The 13,317-nt window shown below is 38.4% G+C and overlaps 1 protein-coding gene across 1 annotated transcript; it reads left to right on the top strand.

Annotated features, from left to right (window-relative positions):
* Positions 1-1,190: 1,190 nt before the first annotated feature.
* On the top strand, positions 1,191-6,981 carry LOC133517540 (uncharacterized). The gene is made up of 2 exons (XM_061850865.1): positions 1,191-1,211; positions 6,403-6,981. The coding sequence occupies exons 1-2, from the start codon at positions 1,191-1,193 to the stop codon at positions 6,979-6,981; spliced, it is 600 nt and encodes a 199-aa protein (XP_061706849.1).
* The last annotated feature ends 6,336 nt before the right edge of the window (positions 6,982-13,317 follow it).

Here is a 13,317-nt window from a genome sequence, read left to right as displayed (position 1 = left end):
TGATCGAAAACCAAAATCAACAATAATCTTTCATTCACCAGTCTCCATGTTACACTGTAGATAGTCTTTCTTGGTATAAGGTTTCCAGTATACTTCAATATAAGATAGCGAGTACTGTCCTGGAGACCTCGACTGGAAAGCCGAGGTGACGGAAAAGCATGAGTCAGATGGTCGGACGATATCAGAAAGATGGCAGGGCCGGCCTGGCATAGAACTGCTGCATGCAGAACAACATGGAAATCCATGAAAGAGGCATATGTTCAGCAGTGGACGCATATGTGCTGAGAAGAAGATAAAGTTTCAATAAATATTTACATTAATGCGGGGTCAGTTTTTCATAAACGCCATGTCTTCCGAGGGGTCACGGGCGATACATCAAATGCTAAGTGCAACGTATGTTCAACCGGACATTGTAACGATAGGAAAATATTTTAAATTGAAATTACCAGCATAACTTGAGCTCTTTATACGTATCAACTGCGTATAATCTGAAATGATACTTAAACTGGATATGTTAAGGACCAAGAAATAGCAAATGTTTGGAATAAAGGAGACCCTTATGGTTTATTCAGTGGCGCTCAAGACGACCCGTTATTATAGCCAACATATGCAATAAATATGAAAACAGTATCCATTGGGAAAAGAAATTATATTTTTCATGTTAAAGGTAAAATTAACCAATTAAGTAACCGAATTACAATTGTTATTTTTTCCTCTTGCATTTTCTTCCTCGCGTTATCCCGGCATTTTTGCCATGGCTGGCCAAGTTTGGCTGGGGTCCGCTTGGCAACTAATCCCAAAAAAATACCATATTACAAAAGCGACTACCATCTGACCTTCCAACCCAGAGGATAAACTAGGCCTTATTGGGATTAGTCCGGTTTCCTCATGATGCTTTCCTTCACCAGAAAGCGACTGGTAAATATCAAATGATATTTCGTACATAAGTTCCGAAAAACTCATTGGTACGAGCCGGGATTTACACCCGCGACCTCCGGATTTAAAGTCGCAAGCTGTTACCGCTAGGCTATCAGCGCTTCTTTTATTTTTTCCTCTGACAAATGAAAAAAAAAAACAACAAAACATCACTGTTCAAAGAGCTGGACTCGCGTTTGACTCTGAATATTTGAACGACGTCATGAGCCCGATTCGGATTCAATAACTCGGTACCGTTTCGATCTTATTTCTATATGACCTTGAAGTTCGCTCAGGTAACTTGTACGAAATGAATTGCGTGCCGAGCGTGAGATGCGCGCCTATCATCAAGGTATCAAAGTTCAAAACCAGTTTTTTCGTAAGGTCAATGTGCCGACCGTCTATAAGGGAAGACCGTCTATAAGCTCTTTCATCGCTATAATCGAATTTAAACTGTCGTGAAACATTTTTTCTTCTTTTATTAAGAAACAAACGGTCGTTTACAATATGCGGTATTATTGACTATTGCATTTTAAAGTTAGACCTACGGTTTCCTTAATTAAATATAAGAGTGCTAGATTTTAAACACTGTTTTTTTTTTTTGCTACAGAACATCTGAGTTTTATATATATAGTTACTGAACAATTATAATAAATTCTAAGCTTACATAACTACAGAAACATACTAACATTAAAATAATTTTACGGTTTACACTCACGTGTGTTTGTAACTCGCGCGACATGTTTTTGGGACTTGAAACACGTGAGTGTAAACCGTACAATTAGTTTAATGTCTCTTTCATCCCTTTTAATTTTAACTCTTATTTTGCGTGTTGTACATAATTATACTCCACACTCCACTGACAGAAGGTTAACAGAGCACAAGTGATTTTGGTAATAATTTAATATAAGGTTAAAAACAAACTAATGTTTAGTCTCGGCTTTTAAAATATATACTTAATATTGATGCACATTGGATTGGTTATCCGCAGACTTTCACTGTATTATGTATATAGGTAAATTAAGTCACTATTAAGTTATTATTTTAATTATAGTTAAATTTAGTATAATACATAACTAAAATCCTACTCTAAATACATTTGCATGCTGTATGAAGACAGCTGGAAAAGGTGGAACTATATCTAACATAATATTAAGACATGTAACTAACCCTTTTTCTGCAAATAAATATATCTTATCTTATCTTATACAAGGATCCTCTTTTCTGACTATGTCTGAGCAATGTACATATACAAATAATAATAATAATAAATATTATTAAAACATCATTACACTAATTGACTAAGCTCAATAAGGCTTGACTTGTGGGTACTTAGACAAAGACATATATAATATATAAATGCTTAAATACAAAGAAAATACCCATGACTCAGGAATAAAATATACATGCTCATCACACAAATAAATGCCCTTACCATATTTGAACCCGGAACCATCGGCTTCATAGGCAGGGTCGCTACCCACTCGATACAGGTCGACAAATAAGAGAGTTCTTGCGTTATGTCGGTCTTTCCAGCAATAAATTTTATATGCCGTTCTTCCCCCCTTATCCCAAATATTACAATGCGCCTATGAACATCGAATAAGCATTGACTTAACCAAAATATTCAATCCGAATCTGGATCCATATTATTTTGTCCATGAATAACTTACACTTCCATTCGCTTCCGCTTTTTCGCTGCTGCCTTTGATATGCCAAGCCTACCAATCTTTAACCTAAAATATACTTTATTACTTTAAAAACAGAGTGTATATTCGATTGAAGGTTATAGTTGCGTGGCTAGTTTTGGATAATTCAGTTTATGAATAGCAAATATCTTAACGGGAAATGTTGGTATGTAAATTTGTTTGTAGCGCACGAAATGAGTATATATTTACTAGTGTTGGCTACGACTCGAATCCTTTGAGTCCTCTGTATTAAGACTCGATTGTTTTTTTGGACTCTTATAATTAAGTCGAAACTCGAGTTATTTTCAACTTACTAGAGTCCGAGTCTTTTGTAGAGACTTGTATTATTTTAAAAGAACTCTCATTTTGTATAAAATAAATAATATGCATTGATTTTATATAATTAATGAGTAAGGTACCTACAGCTACAATACACCATACAATAACGCTTTTTTCTTTACCGATAGAACTGGTATTTTGATAATACCTACAAAAAAATTACGGAGTTTTTATTCGGAGGCTTAGTATTTTTAGTCGCACTAAAAAGAACAATAAAGAACTAAAATCGGGACTTAAAAGACTCTAGTATAGATTGTGTCACGAGGAAGCAAAATGACATATTTACGGCGAGGGCGTACATTGAATTTTGAAGGATTCGAGTGTAACGCCCAAAGAGGAAATAATTTTGATACCATGTGACACATACTGCTTTTCACATTATCAATGACGATAATATTATTATTTCAATTAATTCTTAACAAGCAAAAACGTCTGCCAGCGATGCTATTGGGTCAATACCTATGAAATTTACGTTTTTGTTCATTCATTTCATAGTTTATTTATTTTAATAGTAACTTCGAAGCATTTTTTAATTTCATTAGCGCGCTACATAACAACGATTTTACATACAATTATTTGCTACTTTTATTGTTTTATGTATTCAGAATACCGCCATGAAAACAGCTCTTCATGTGCTGCCGGCTCGAGTATTTAAATGACTCAAATTTTTCTGACGGGACAGATAAAAAAAATGACAGAAAATGTGCCTTAAAAATGTCTCAGATTACTGGCAAAAAATTGTTTGGTTTGAAAATGCCATCACAAAATAATTCGCAAAATTCATTGTATGAAAAATCGAATTTCGTTAAAGTTCTCCATACAAAACGCCAATTTACCTAATATTAAGCTTAGAATAAATTTCTGGATCGGCCAAGGCAGTAATTTTTACCCCCTTTAAATTGAAAATTATTAAATTTAAAAATATTTCTTAAACTAAAAAAGTATGAAGAAAAGAAAAGAAACATGTCCTAGAAGAGAAAAGTGGAAAAGTGCCCTTTTCCGAATAGATGATGTGAATAAGTTTGTTTAGCGTGAAATCTTTTATGCACAAATTATGCACGAAGTTCTTCTTTAGACTTAAAAGACTCAAGTTCCTACCAACACTAATATTTACAATTCCGTTTTACCAAATTAAAGCTATTATTTGGAGTTTTGCATTTTCTGGCTGTTACCTGTTAGTCACGTTTGGCTGGGTTGGCGATCGCTGTCAAATTACAGAGCAGTCGTTAACAACCTTTGGTTTAAACGTGTGATTTTACAGAGCAAACTTTAAACTCAATTTACTAAATTTAAATAAACATTATCCCGGAATCCCGGTAAGGTGAGGAACACGGATATTTGTTCCTGAGTCATGGATGTTTTCTATGTACATGAGTATATATTTATCTATATAAGTATGCATATATCGTCGCCTGGTACCCAAAATATAAGCTTTGCTTAGTTTGTGGCTAGGTTGATCTGTGTTAGATGTCCCCATATATTTATTTATTTATTTGTTATATGAAGCGCTGGTGGCCTAGCGGTAAGAGCGTGCGACTTGCAATCCGGAGGTCGCGGGTTCAAACCCCGGCTCGTACCAATGAGTTTTTCGGAACTAATGTACGAAATATCAGCTGATATTTACTAGTCGCTTTTCGGTGAAGGAAAACATCGTGAGGAAACCGGACTAATCCCAACAAGTCTAGTTTACCCTCTGGGTTGGAAGGTCAGATGGCAGTCGCTTTCGTAAAAACTAGTACCTACGCCAAACCTTGGGATTAGTTGTCAAGCGGACCCCAGGCTCCCATGAGCCGTGGCAAAATGCCGGGACAACGCGAGGAAGAAGAAGATTTGTTATAGGACAATTTTCCACAGATCGAGCCCTTTACCAGTGGTGATAGAATTTTTGAATATTATAAATCAAATCAAATGGTATAAACGACGGATCCAAAATACTTTTTTAAGAAAATTCTAAAGAAATTCATTTACTTACTAAGTAATTATCTAGAAATGGAAAGGAAGATAATTAAACCAAACATAAATAAATTTTCTCAAAGTAATCACAAGTCGGAACAAAGTATTGTGTTTTCAATTTGCATCAACTTTTGCGGTAATGAAGTATGTAACAAAGTTAGATTAAGAATAGGGGTGTTTATTTAACCCTGAGCCAAATTTTGCGAAGTGAAAATAGGTATAAGTCAGTATATCTTATCATATGATTATCGGGGGCAATTGCGGATAACAGTTTGGAAAGATTCACGGTTAGTTTGACTAGACTTAAATCATATACAGTGACACTGTGAATGTGGTGTGCTTGGATAGACTAACATGTGTGGACGCGACCAGTGGTAACGTTGAAAGCGAACGCAGCTGTCGCGCATGAATGAGGGTAGACCGAGCGCGGTCTACACAACTTTGACATCCACCCGCTATCTCCAGTTACCCGTAAACAAGATGCATGTAAATGCGTCGAAATATCGGGAGCTAAAATGCAGTATAAAAGGTAATCACGGTTTATATCCCGGTCGATTTAGGCCCTTGTGGATACATTTCAACCCATAGGGATATTTAGTGCTATTGCCCCCTTAGAAAAAAAAAGATCCGTCAACAATTCAAGAGCTTTTTGACCAACTCCATGTGCCGGAGCTCATGGGTAGCACTGGAAATTCATTTGGTTCCAGATAGCCTGCTCCAAAGTCCTTCATTGTTTGTCTGGCGAGGGCGTGACATTGACACTTAAGGTGTTTTACTGTCTCTTCCTCTTCGCCACACATTCGACAATCGAAATGAAATCAGGTCATATTGAGCATCTTTTACTATGTGACCAATGGCATTTTCTATCTCATACATAAAGGGGAGTACTCCAAGGAATTGTTCAGATTAATCCCTGCCGCCTCTTCCCGCCTTCGCCCTACGCGACAATTCCTCGGCAGTCCTCAATTGTGCGTTTCTCCAGAATTTTCTTGCCTCGCACAGTTAAACAGACACTTAGATGGTTGGCAGTCCTCAATTGTGCATTTCTCCAGAATTTTCTTGCCTCGTACATTTAAACTAAGGAATCAAACTGCAGCCCATGGTATTTCCGGACCGAAACAACCTTCAAGAAAAGAGCATCTTAAAGGCCGGCAATTCCTTTCTAACCCCTCCGTGTGTCTATGGGTGACGGTGATTGCTTACTATTAGGCGAGTCGTCTGCTTGCCTCCTATATATCATTGGATCCGGGTACCTATGTCCTTAATCTACGTCCCAAAAGAGTTATGGGCACTGTGAATGTCATCTCGCTTTGTGTGGTAGGGCACAGCACAGCGGATGTCACTCCAGATCTAGAGCAGAGCCCAACTGGAGAAGTACCTCCACCTTACAGAAAACCGTAGCCAAATAACACTAGACCTTACTCATAGTGTTGTGTTCCTGCCGGTGAGTAAGGTTGCCAGAGCTTAACGAGGGTGCGGAGTGTTAGTTGTCTATTGGCGGGTGCAGGCTGCTAGGAGGCAGGAAAACTGGCCCGCCCCTCGAGAAGTTCGCCAGTGGCGGGAAGAGGCGCGAGAAGTGCTCTTCGAAAAGTGGTCGGAGCGTTTAGAGATCCCGGGAGCTAGCCGGGACCTGGTGGCTGCTATTCGGCCCGTTCTGAAGGAATGGGTCGAACGCAAACATGGCGCACCCTCCTTCCATCTCACACAGCTCCTGACGGGGCACGGCTGCTTCGGCTGGTACTTGTGTGAGAGGGTGGGAAGAGAGCCGACAACGGCGTGTCACCACTGTGGAGGAGGAGCCGTGGATACGGCCAAGCACACGCGCGAAGAGTGCCCTGCGTGGGCGGAGCCTCGCGCTGTCCTGTCCACGGCTATAGGAGGCGACCTCTCACTGCCGGCGCTAATCCGCCGCATGGTGGACAGTGAGGAGGCATGGGCGGCAGTGACCTCCTTCAGTGTCACCGTCATGACGCAGAAAGAGGCGGCAGAGCGAATGCGCGAGGATGATGCGAGCTCGCTCCCTCAGCGCCGCAGGAGGCCGGGCAGGCGGCGAAGAGCCTTTGCGGCCCGAATGCTGCCACCCTAATGGGACCCTACGGGTGATGGGTCGGGAGTTCCATCACCCGCCTGAAGAGGGTCCGAGCTGGAAGGCCCTCGCGTGTTCCGAGGTGCCTTCAGCGAAGTAGGCTGCTCGAGCAGCCCGAAAAGATGGTCCCGCAAGGGCAACGCCGGCAGGGTATCGGTGGCCTGCAACCGTGTTCCCGAAACCCCGTCAACAAAGCGAGCGCCGGAACACCCCAGGGGGTTTAGTCCGTGGGAGTCGGACATACCCACTCGGCTTCTCCCGGGCCGGTGGGATCCATAACGGATTCCCCCTGGGTCATCAAAAAAAAAAAAAAAAAAAAAAAAAAAAAAAAAAAAAAAAAAAAAAAAAAAAAAAAAAAAAAAAAAAAAAAAAAAAAGGGTGCGGAGTGTTAGGGTCCTCTGAAGTTGCAGTCGTACATAGGCTACGGAGACTGCTTACCGTCAGGCGGCCCGTATGCTTGTTTACTACTGAGGTAGTAAAGAAAAATGGAAATTCGGTGCGTAACAATAACAAATTTCACAAAAACGCTTTGCAAAAAATTTCGTACAATCAAAACACGTTGAAACTGTTAATATATTATAAAACAAGCCTTTGTGGGAAAGAAACTGCCAGATCCCGAACCGGAAAAGTTTGCTTTGACAAGGGTGTAATTGGCTGAGTTTTGCAGTAACTTAGGACTTTGTGCCAATATACGCCTGGTAAGTTAAATGACTTTTGTACTACGTAATTATAATGTAAATTAGTAATGGCAGTGAAAGTTGGAGGTCAACAGGCTATTTTGAAAATAAAGTGCTTATTATAAAAGAAAATGGCGTTCTTTAAGCCTGTCATAATTATGCATGAAATAATATAATAAGGGGTGAATTCTATTTTCTCACGAAAGAACACAATAAGACAACCTTTTCAGGGTTAGAACTGTTAGAAGAGAAGATGGCAGCAGTAAAATAGTACATTGTGCAACGAGGGGGGTAAGTGAAATTTTGGATATGAGGGTGGTAATCTGCAATATTCTTACCCCCGGAGTTACACACAGTGTTTTTCATCAGTTCATCACACTTGCGAAGAAAAAACTAAATTTTAAGCGAAATAATTCTTAAATACGGTGACATATCAAACATTCGTCCGCCATTTTGTGATTTATTGGCAGGTTAGGCATCGAAGGCACAGACCTATTCTGCATTCAGCCATGATTGAAAATTATGTATAAAAATTTTAAACGGCTGGTAAATTAATGAAATTAAATATTTTTAAAAATAAACTAAAATATTAAATTATAAACGTCATTATTTTAAAATTAACTCATTTAGGCTTAGTTTGTATGAATAATTGACGTAATAATAATAATAAAAAATAGATAATAATAGATGCAGATGCGTCGGTTCCTCTCTCTGCGGCCCTGACCACCGGCAGCTTGGGCCCTGCCCCGCTGCTGGCGGCACCCTAGGTTAGGTTTTTTATAATGTGTTTATATCTTTTGTATTGTTTTGTAAGTGTTTTTATATTTTACTTTTATATACATATTATAAAAAATCGTAACCTAAGATATTAAATGAATAAAGATAATAAATATATATATATATATATATATATATTATATGTAACTCTCTAGGGAGGATAGGTTTTTTTTCACAATCATCAATTTGCGTAGAGGTAATTAAAGTTTGGAGAAAGTGGTCATGCTCGGAAAAGTGGAAGGCGAAAGACCGCAGGCCCCCCACCAACCAAGATGGTTCGATCAAGTTAAGAAGGCCACCTCAGGCAAACTCCATCAAGCGGTGAGGGCTACGGGGATTGAGACCGATGGAGACCAATCACTGGAGCTGCAAGACCAAGTGGTCACGATTATTAGTAATGAGGGACCGACAAAGAAGAGATTTTAATTTCTTGTATTAATTTTATTATTTATTTTTTATTTATTTTTAAGCGGTGGTGGCCGAGTGGATATGACGTCCGACTTTCAATCCGGAGGTCGCGGGTTCAAATCCTGGCTCGTATCAATGAGTTTTTCGGAACGTATGTACGAAATATCATTTGATATTTACCAGTCGCTTTTCGGTGAAGGAAAACATCGTGAGGAAACCTGCATACATCTGCGAAGAAATTCAAAGGTGTATGTGAAGTCCCCAATCCGCATTGGGCTAGCGTGGGGACTATAGCCCGAGCCCTCTCGCACATGAGAGGAGGCCTGTGCCCAGCAGTGGGACGTATATAGGCTGAATTATTATTATTATTTAATTTTATTTTCTTTTCTTCTTATATAAATATTATAGGACATTATTACACAAATTCAGGACATTATTAAAAAAATTGACTAAGTCCCACAGTAAGCTCAATAAGGCTTGTGTTGAAGGTACTTAGACAACGATATATATAATATATAAATATTTATAAATACTTAAATACATAGAAAACACCCATGACACAGGAACAAATATCCATGCTCATCACACGAATAAATGCCCTTACCAGGATTTGAACCCGGGACCATCGGCTTCATAGGCAGGGTCACTACCCACGAGGCCAGACCGGTCTTCAAGAGTACCTACTGTATGTAATTGCATGAATTCTATAGTCATTTAAATTGTATTCTGCATGTTAATTATAAGATGTAATGTTTTGAAAAGATGTGTCCCGCTGAATTTCTTGCCGGTCCATATTGGGATACCCTCCTCCAATTGAGGAGGGATTTAAATCTTCTCGGGTCAGAGGTGTAGGGTTAGAGCCGGTGTAGCTTTATCTGACGTTAAAAATCTCATTGTAATATGCCTACATGAATAATAAACTATCTTTATCTAGAAATGGCACATATTTATATGAAATGGGAACCTCATACAATACCCTAAGGATGCTTTAAGAGCTGGAGCTCATTTTCGTCTCCATTTGCCTTTCTATACATTTATTACTACATTATTAAAATGTTCAGAACATTGTAGCGTTGAACCGTAGATTACAGCCACTAGATCGCTCGTTATGCTTATTCTCCGCTTAGCGGAGTTATTAAATACAGGTAATTTATTTTAGGAAAGGTTTAAAAAACGTGTATTAACCTTTGGCATACTTAGGAGCAGATGTGCCCCATACATATTCAACTTAAACATGAAATTGTCATGATTGCTATATCAATAGAAAATGCTTCTACAACACGTTAGGAATATATACAGCTAAGGATAAAACGTATAAAACTATTACCTATGTCTATAATAAACCAATATCACCTAACTATCAACAATATAGTCCATGGTTGATGTAGGTGTATGTATGTATATATAATAACAATATAATAATACAAAATAAAATGAAATAATGTACATTCAAATAATCGTTTAGTACCTACTTACTACTTCATTGAGCAGACCCAACTGCGCTAAGCCACTTCCAGACCGAGTATCTCAGTGACATTTTTATCTCGTTTAAATGTTTGTGCTGCGCATGAGTCGGAAATGTGTATCAGTAACTTATTGTCCGAGTATTGTGTTAACTACCTTCTTCTTGTTTTCTTAACGCTTATTACTAAGTAATTAATTTATGTTCTCATAATAAGTGAATTGTAAAATTCTTAATGGTAATAAATGATCTTTAAACCTAATAGCAAGTTTTTGACAAGAACATATGGAAGGTTAAATGGGTAACTTGCAATTATCACTAACAAAACACGAAACCAAAGTAATATACGAAACAATAAAATGCTAAGCGCATTCATGTCACTTGTCCAGAATCTGAAACAAGGGCGTCGCCAGCTGATTCACTTCATATGGCCGATGGCCAAGGAGAGAGGGAGGGCATACATTTAGTTAGAAATTTTGTTGTCTAGGGGGAGGCGGCTTGCTTATCAAGTTGGAAAGAACTTGAGTTTAAACTTAAGTGCAGCGCGTCGGACATGTTCGCTGAGGCAGGGGTGCCCGACTTCTTCGCCATCATCAGAAGTCGGATCGCAGGTTTTTGGGAGAGATTAAGAACTTCAGACAATCGCATACTTAAGACCATCTCCGAGAACCTAAATAGCCCTATATTCCGTTACTGGTCATCCGTTCATCAGAACGAGAACAAAAAGTAGGTGGACACGTGATATGTTATAGAAAAAATATATATAATGCCACTATATTATATTGCAATAATAATGTAAATAAATTGAGACTAGTCATACCTATCGACTGAAGCAACTATTAGTATAAGTTTTAATTTGATTGTATTTTAGTTCTTATTTTTACCTTATTCTATTATTATGGACTTTTGTCTGAAATTAAGTGATTTTATTTTATTTTATTTTTATTTAAACTTAATAAGAGTCTGAAAAACCGGATCGTGTCTTAAAGCCGTGGACCCAAATCGTCTTAACCAACACTGGCTGTGTGCAAGTTTCCAATTGTGAGATCTAACAAGAGGTAATCAAGGCACTGAACAAACGTTATTTCGCGGTGCTTGCAGCGCAGACAAACAGCGTGTTCATTATTAAAATTTTATACTCTTTGTGCTGTCGCGGAGAGGATTCTTGGAACACAGCTTAGAACGGCTAAAGTAAATGGTACTTATCAGGGACTGAAAAGGTACCCTTAAAAACGGTTTTGACCGGTCTTTTTAAAGGGTACCCGACCGTTAAACTAGCATTTCGGTACCGATATCAACGCTTTGGGTATCCAAATAAGCTTCCGTCCAAACGGTACCCTTAAATAAAAGTACCTTTAAACCAATTTTGAAACGGTACCCGACCGTTGAAATAGCATTACGGAAGCGGTATCAATACTTTAGGTATCCAAACAAGCTTCCGTTCAAACGGTACCCTTAGACTTAAAAACAATTTTGAAAGGGTACCCGACCGTTAAAATAGCATTCCGGAAGCGATATCAATACTTTGGGTATCCAAACAAGCTTCCGTCCAAACGGTACCCTTAAGTAAAAGTATCTTGCCACGCGATCGGATACCCCAATACAAACCGGTCACTCAATTTGAATGATCGCCCGCCATCTTGGATTTGGCCATTTAAGCTCAGATTAAGATGAAAACTCAATATCTGAGGATCCCAGAGGATCTTTATTATGATTCTGAGGTCAAATTTTTAGAAAACGCACGCCATTTTTGATTTCGGCATTTAAGCTCAGATTCAGATATAAATCGATATCTGAGGATCCCAGAGGATCTTTATTATGATTCTGAGGTCAAATAATTAGAAAACGCACGCCATTTTTGATTTCGACATTTAAGCTCAGATTGAGATGAAAATCGATATCTGAGGATCCCAGAGGACCTTTATTATGATTCCAAGATCAAATTTTTAGAAAACGCACGCCATTTTTGATTTCTGCATTTAAGGTCAGATTGAGATGAAAATCGATATCTGAGGAACCCAGAGGACCTTTATTGTGAATCTGAGGTCAAATTTTTAGAAAACGCACGCCATTTTTGATTTCGGCATTTAAGCTCAGATTGAGATGAAAATCGATATCTGAGGATCCCAGAGGACCTTTATTATGATTCCGAGGTCAAATTTTATGAAAACGCACGCCATTTTAAATTTCGGCATTTAAGCTCAGATTAAGATGAAAATCGATATCTGAGGATCCCAGAGGACCTTTATTGTGAATCTGAGGTCAAATTTGTAGAAAACGCACGCCATTTTTGATTTCGGCATTTAAGCTCAGATTGAGATGAAAATCGATATCTGAGGATCCCAGAGGACCTTTATTATGATTCCGAGGTCAAATTTTTAGAAAACGCACGCCATTTTAAATTTCGGCATTTAAGCTCAGATTAAGATGAAAATCGATATCTGAGGATCCCAGAAGACCTTTATTATGATTCTGAGGTCAAATTTTTAGAAAACGCACGCCATTTTAAATTTCGGCATTTAAGCTCAGATTAAGATGAAAATCGATATCTGAGGATCCCAGAGGACCTTTATTGTGAATTTGAGGTCAAATTTTTAGAAAACGCACGCCATTTTTGATTTCGGCATTTAAGCTCAGATTGAGATGAAAATCGATATCTGAGGATCCCGGAGGACCTTTATTATGATTCCGAGGTCAATTTTTTAGAAAACGCACGCCATTTTAAATTTCGGCATTTAAGCTCAGATTAAGATGAAAATCGATATCTGAGGATCCCAGAAGACCTTTATCATGATTCTGAGGTCAAATTTTTAGAAAACGCACGCCATTTTAAATTTCGGTATTTAAGCTCAGATTAAGATGAAAATCGATATCTGAGGATCCCAGAGGACCTTTATTGTGAATCTGAGGTCCAATTTTTAGAAAACGCACGCCATTTTTGATTTCGGCATTTAAGCTCAGATTGAGATGAAAATCGATATCTGAGGATCCCAGAGGACCTTTATTATGATT

This window comes from Cydia pomonella, chromosome 4 (genome assembly GCF_033807575.1).
Source record: "Cydia pomonella isolate Wapato2018A chromosome 4, ilCydPomo1, whole genome shotgun sequence".
NCBI classification, from domain to species: Eukaryota; Metazoa; Arthropoda; class Insecta; order Lepidoptera; family Tortricidae; genus Cydia; species Cydia pomonella.
This window is presented reverse-complemented; position numbering and strand designations above follow the sequence as displayed.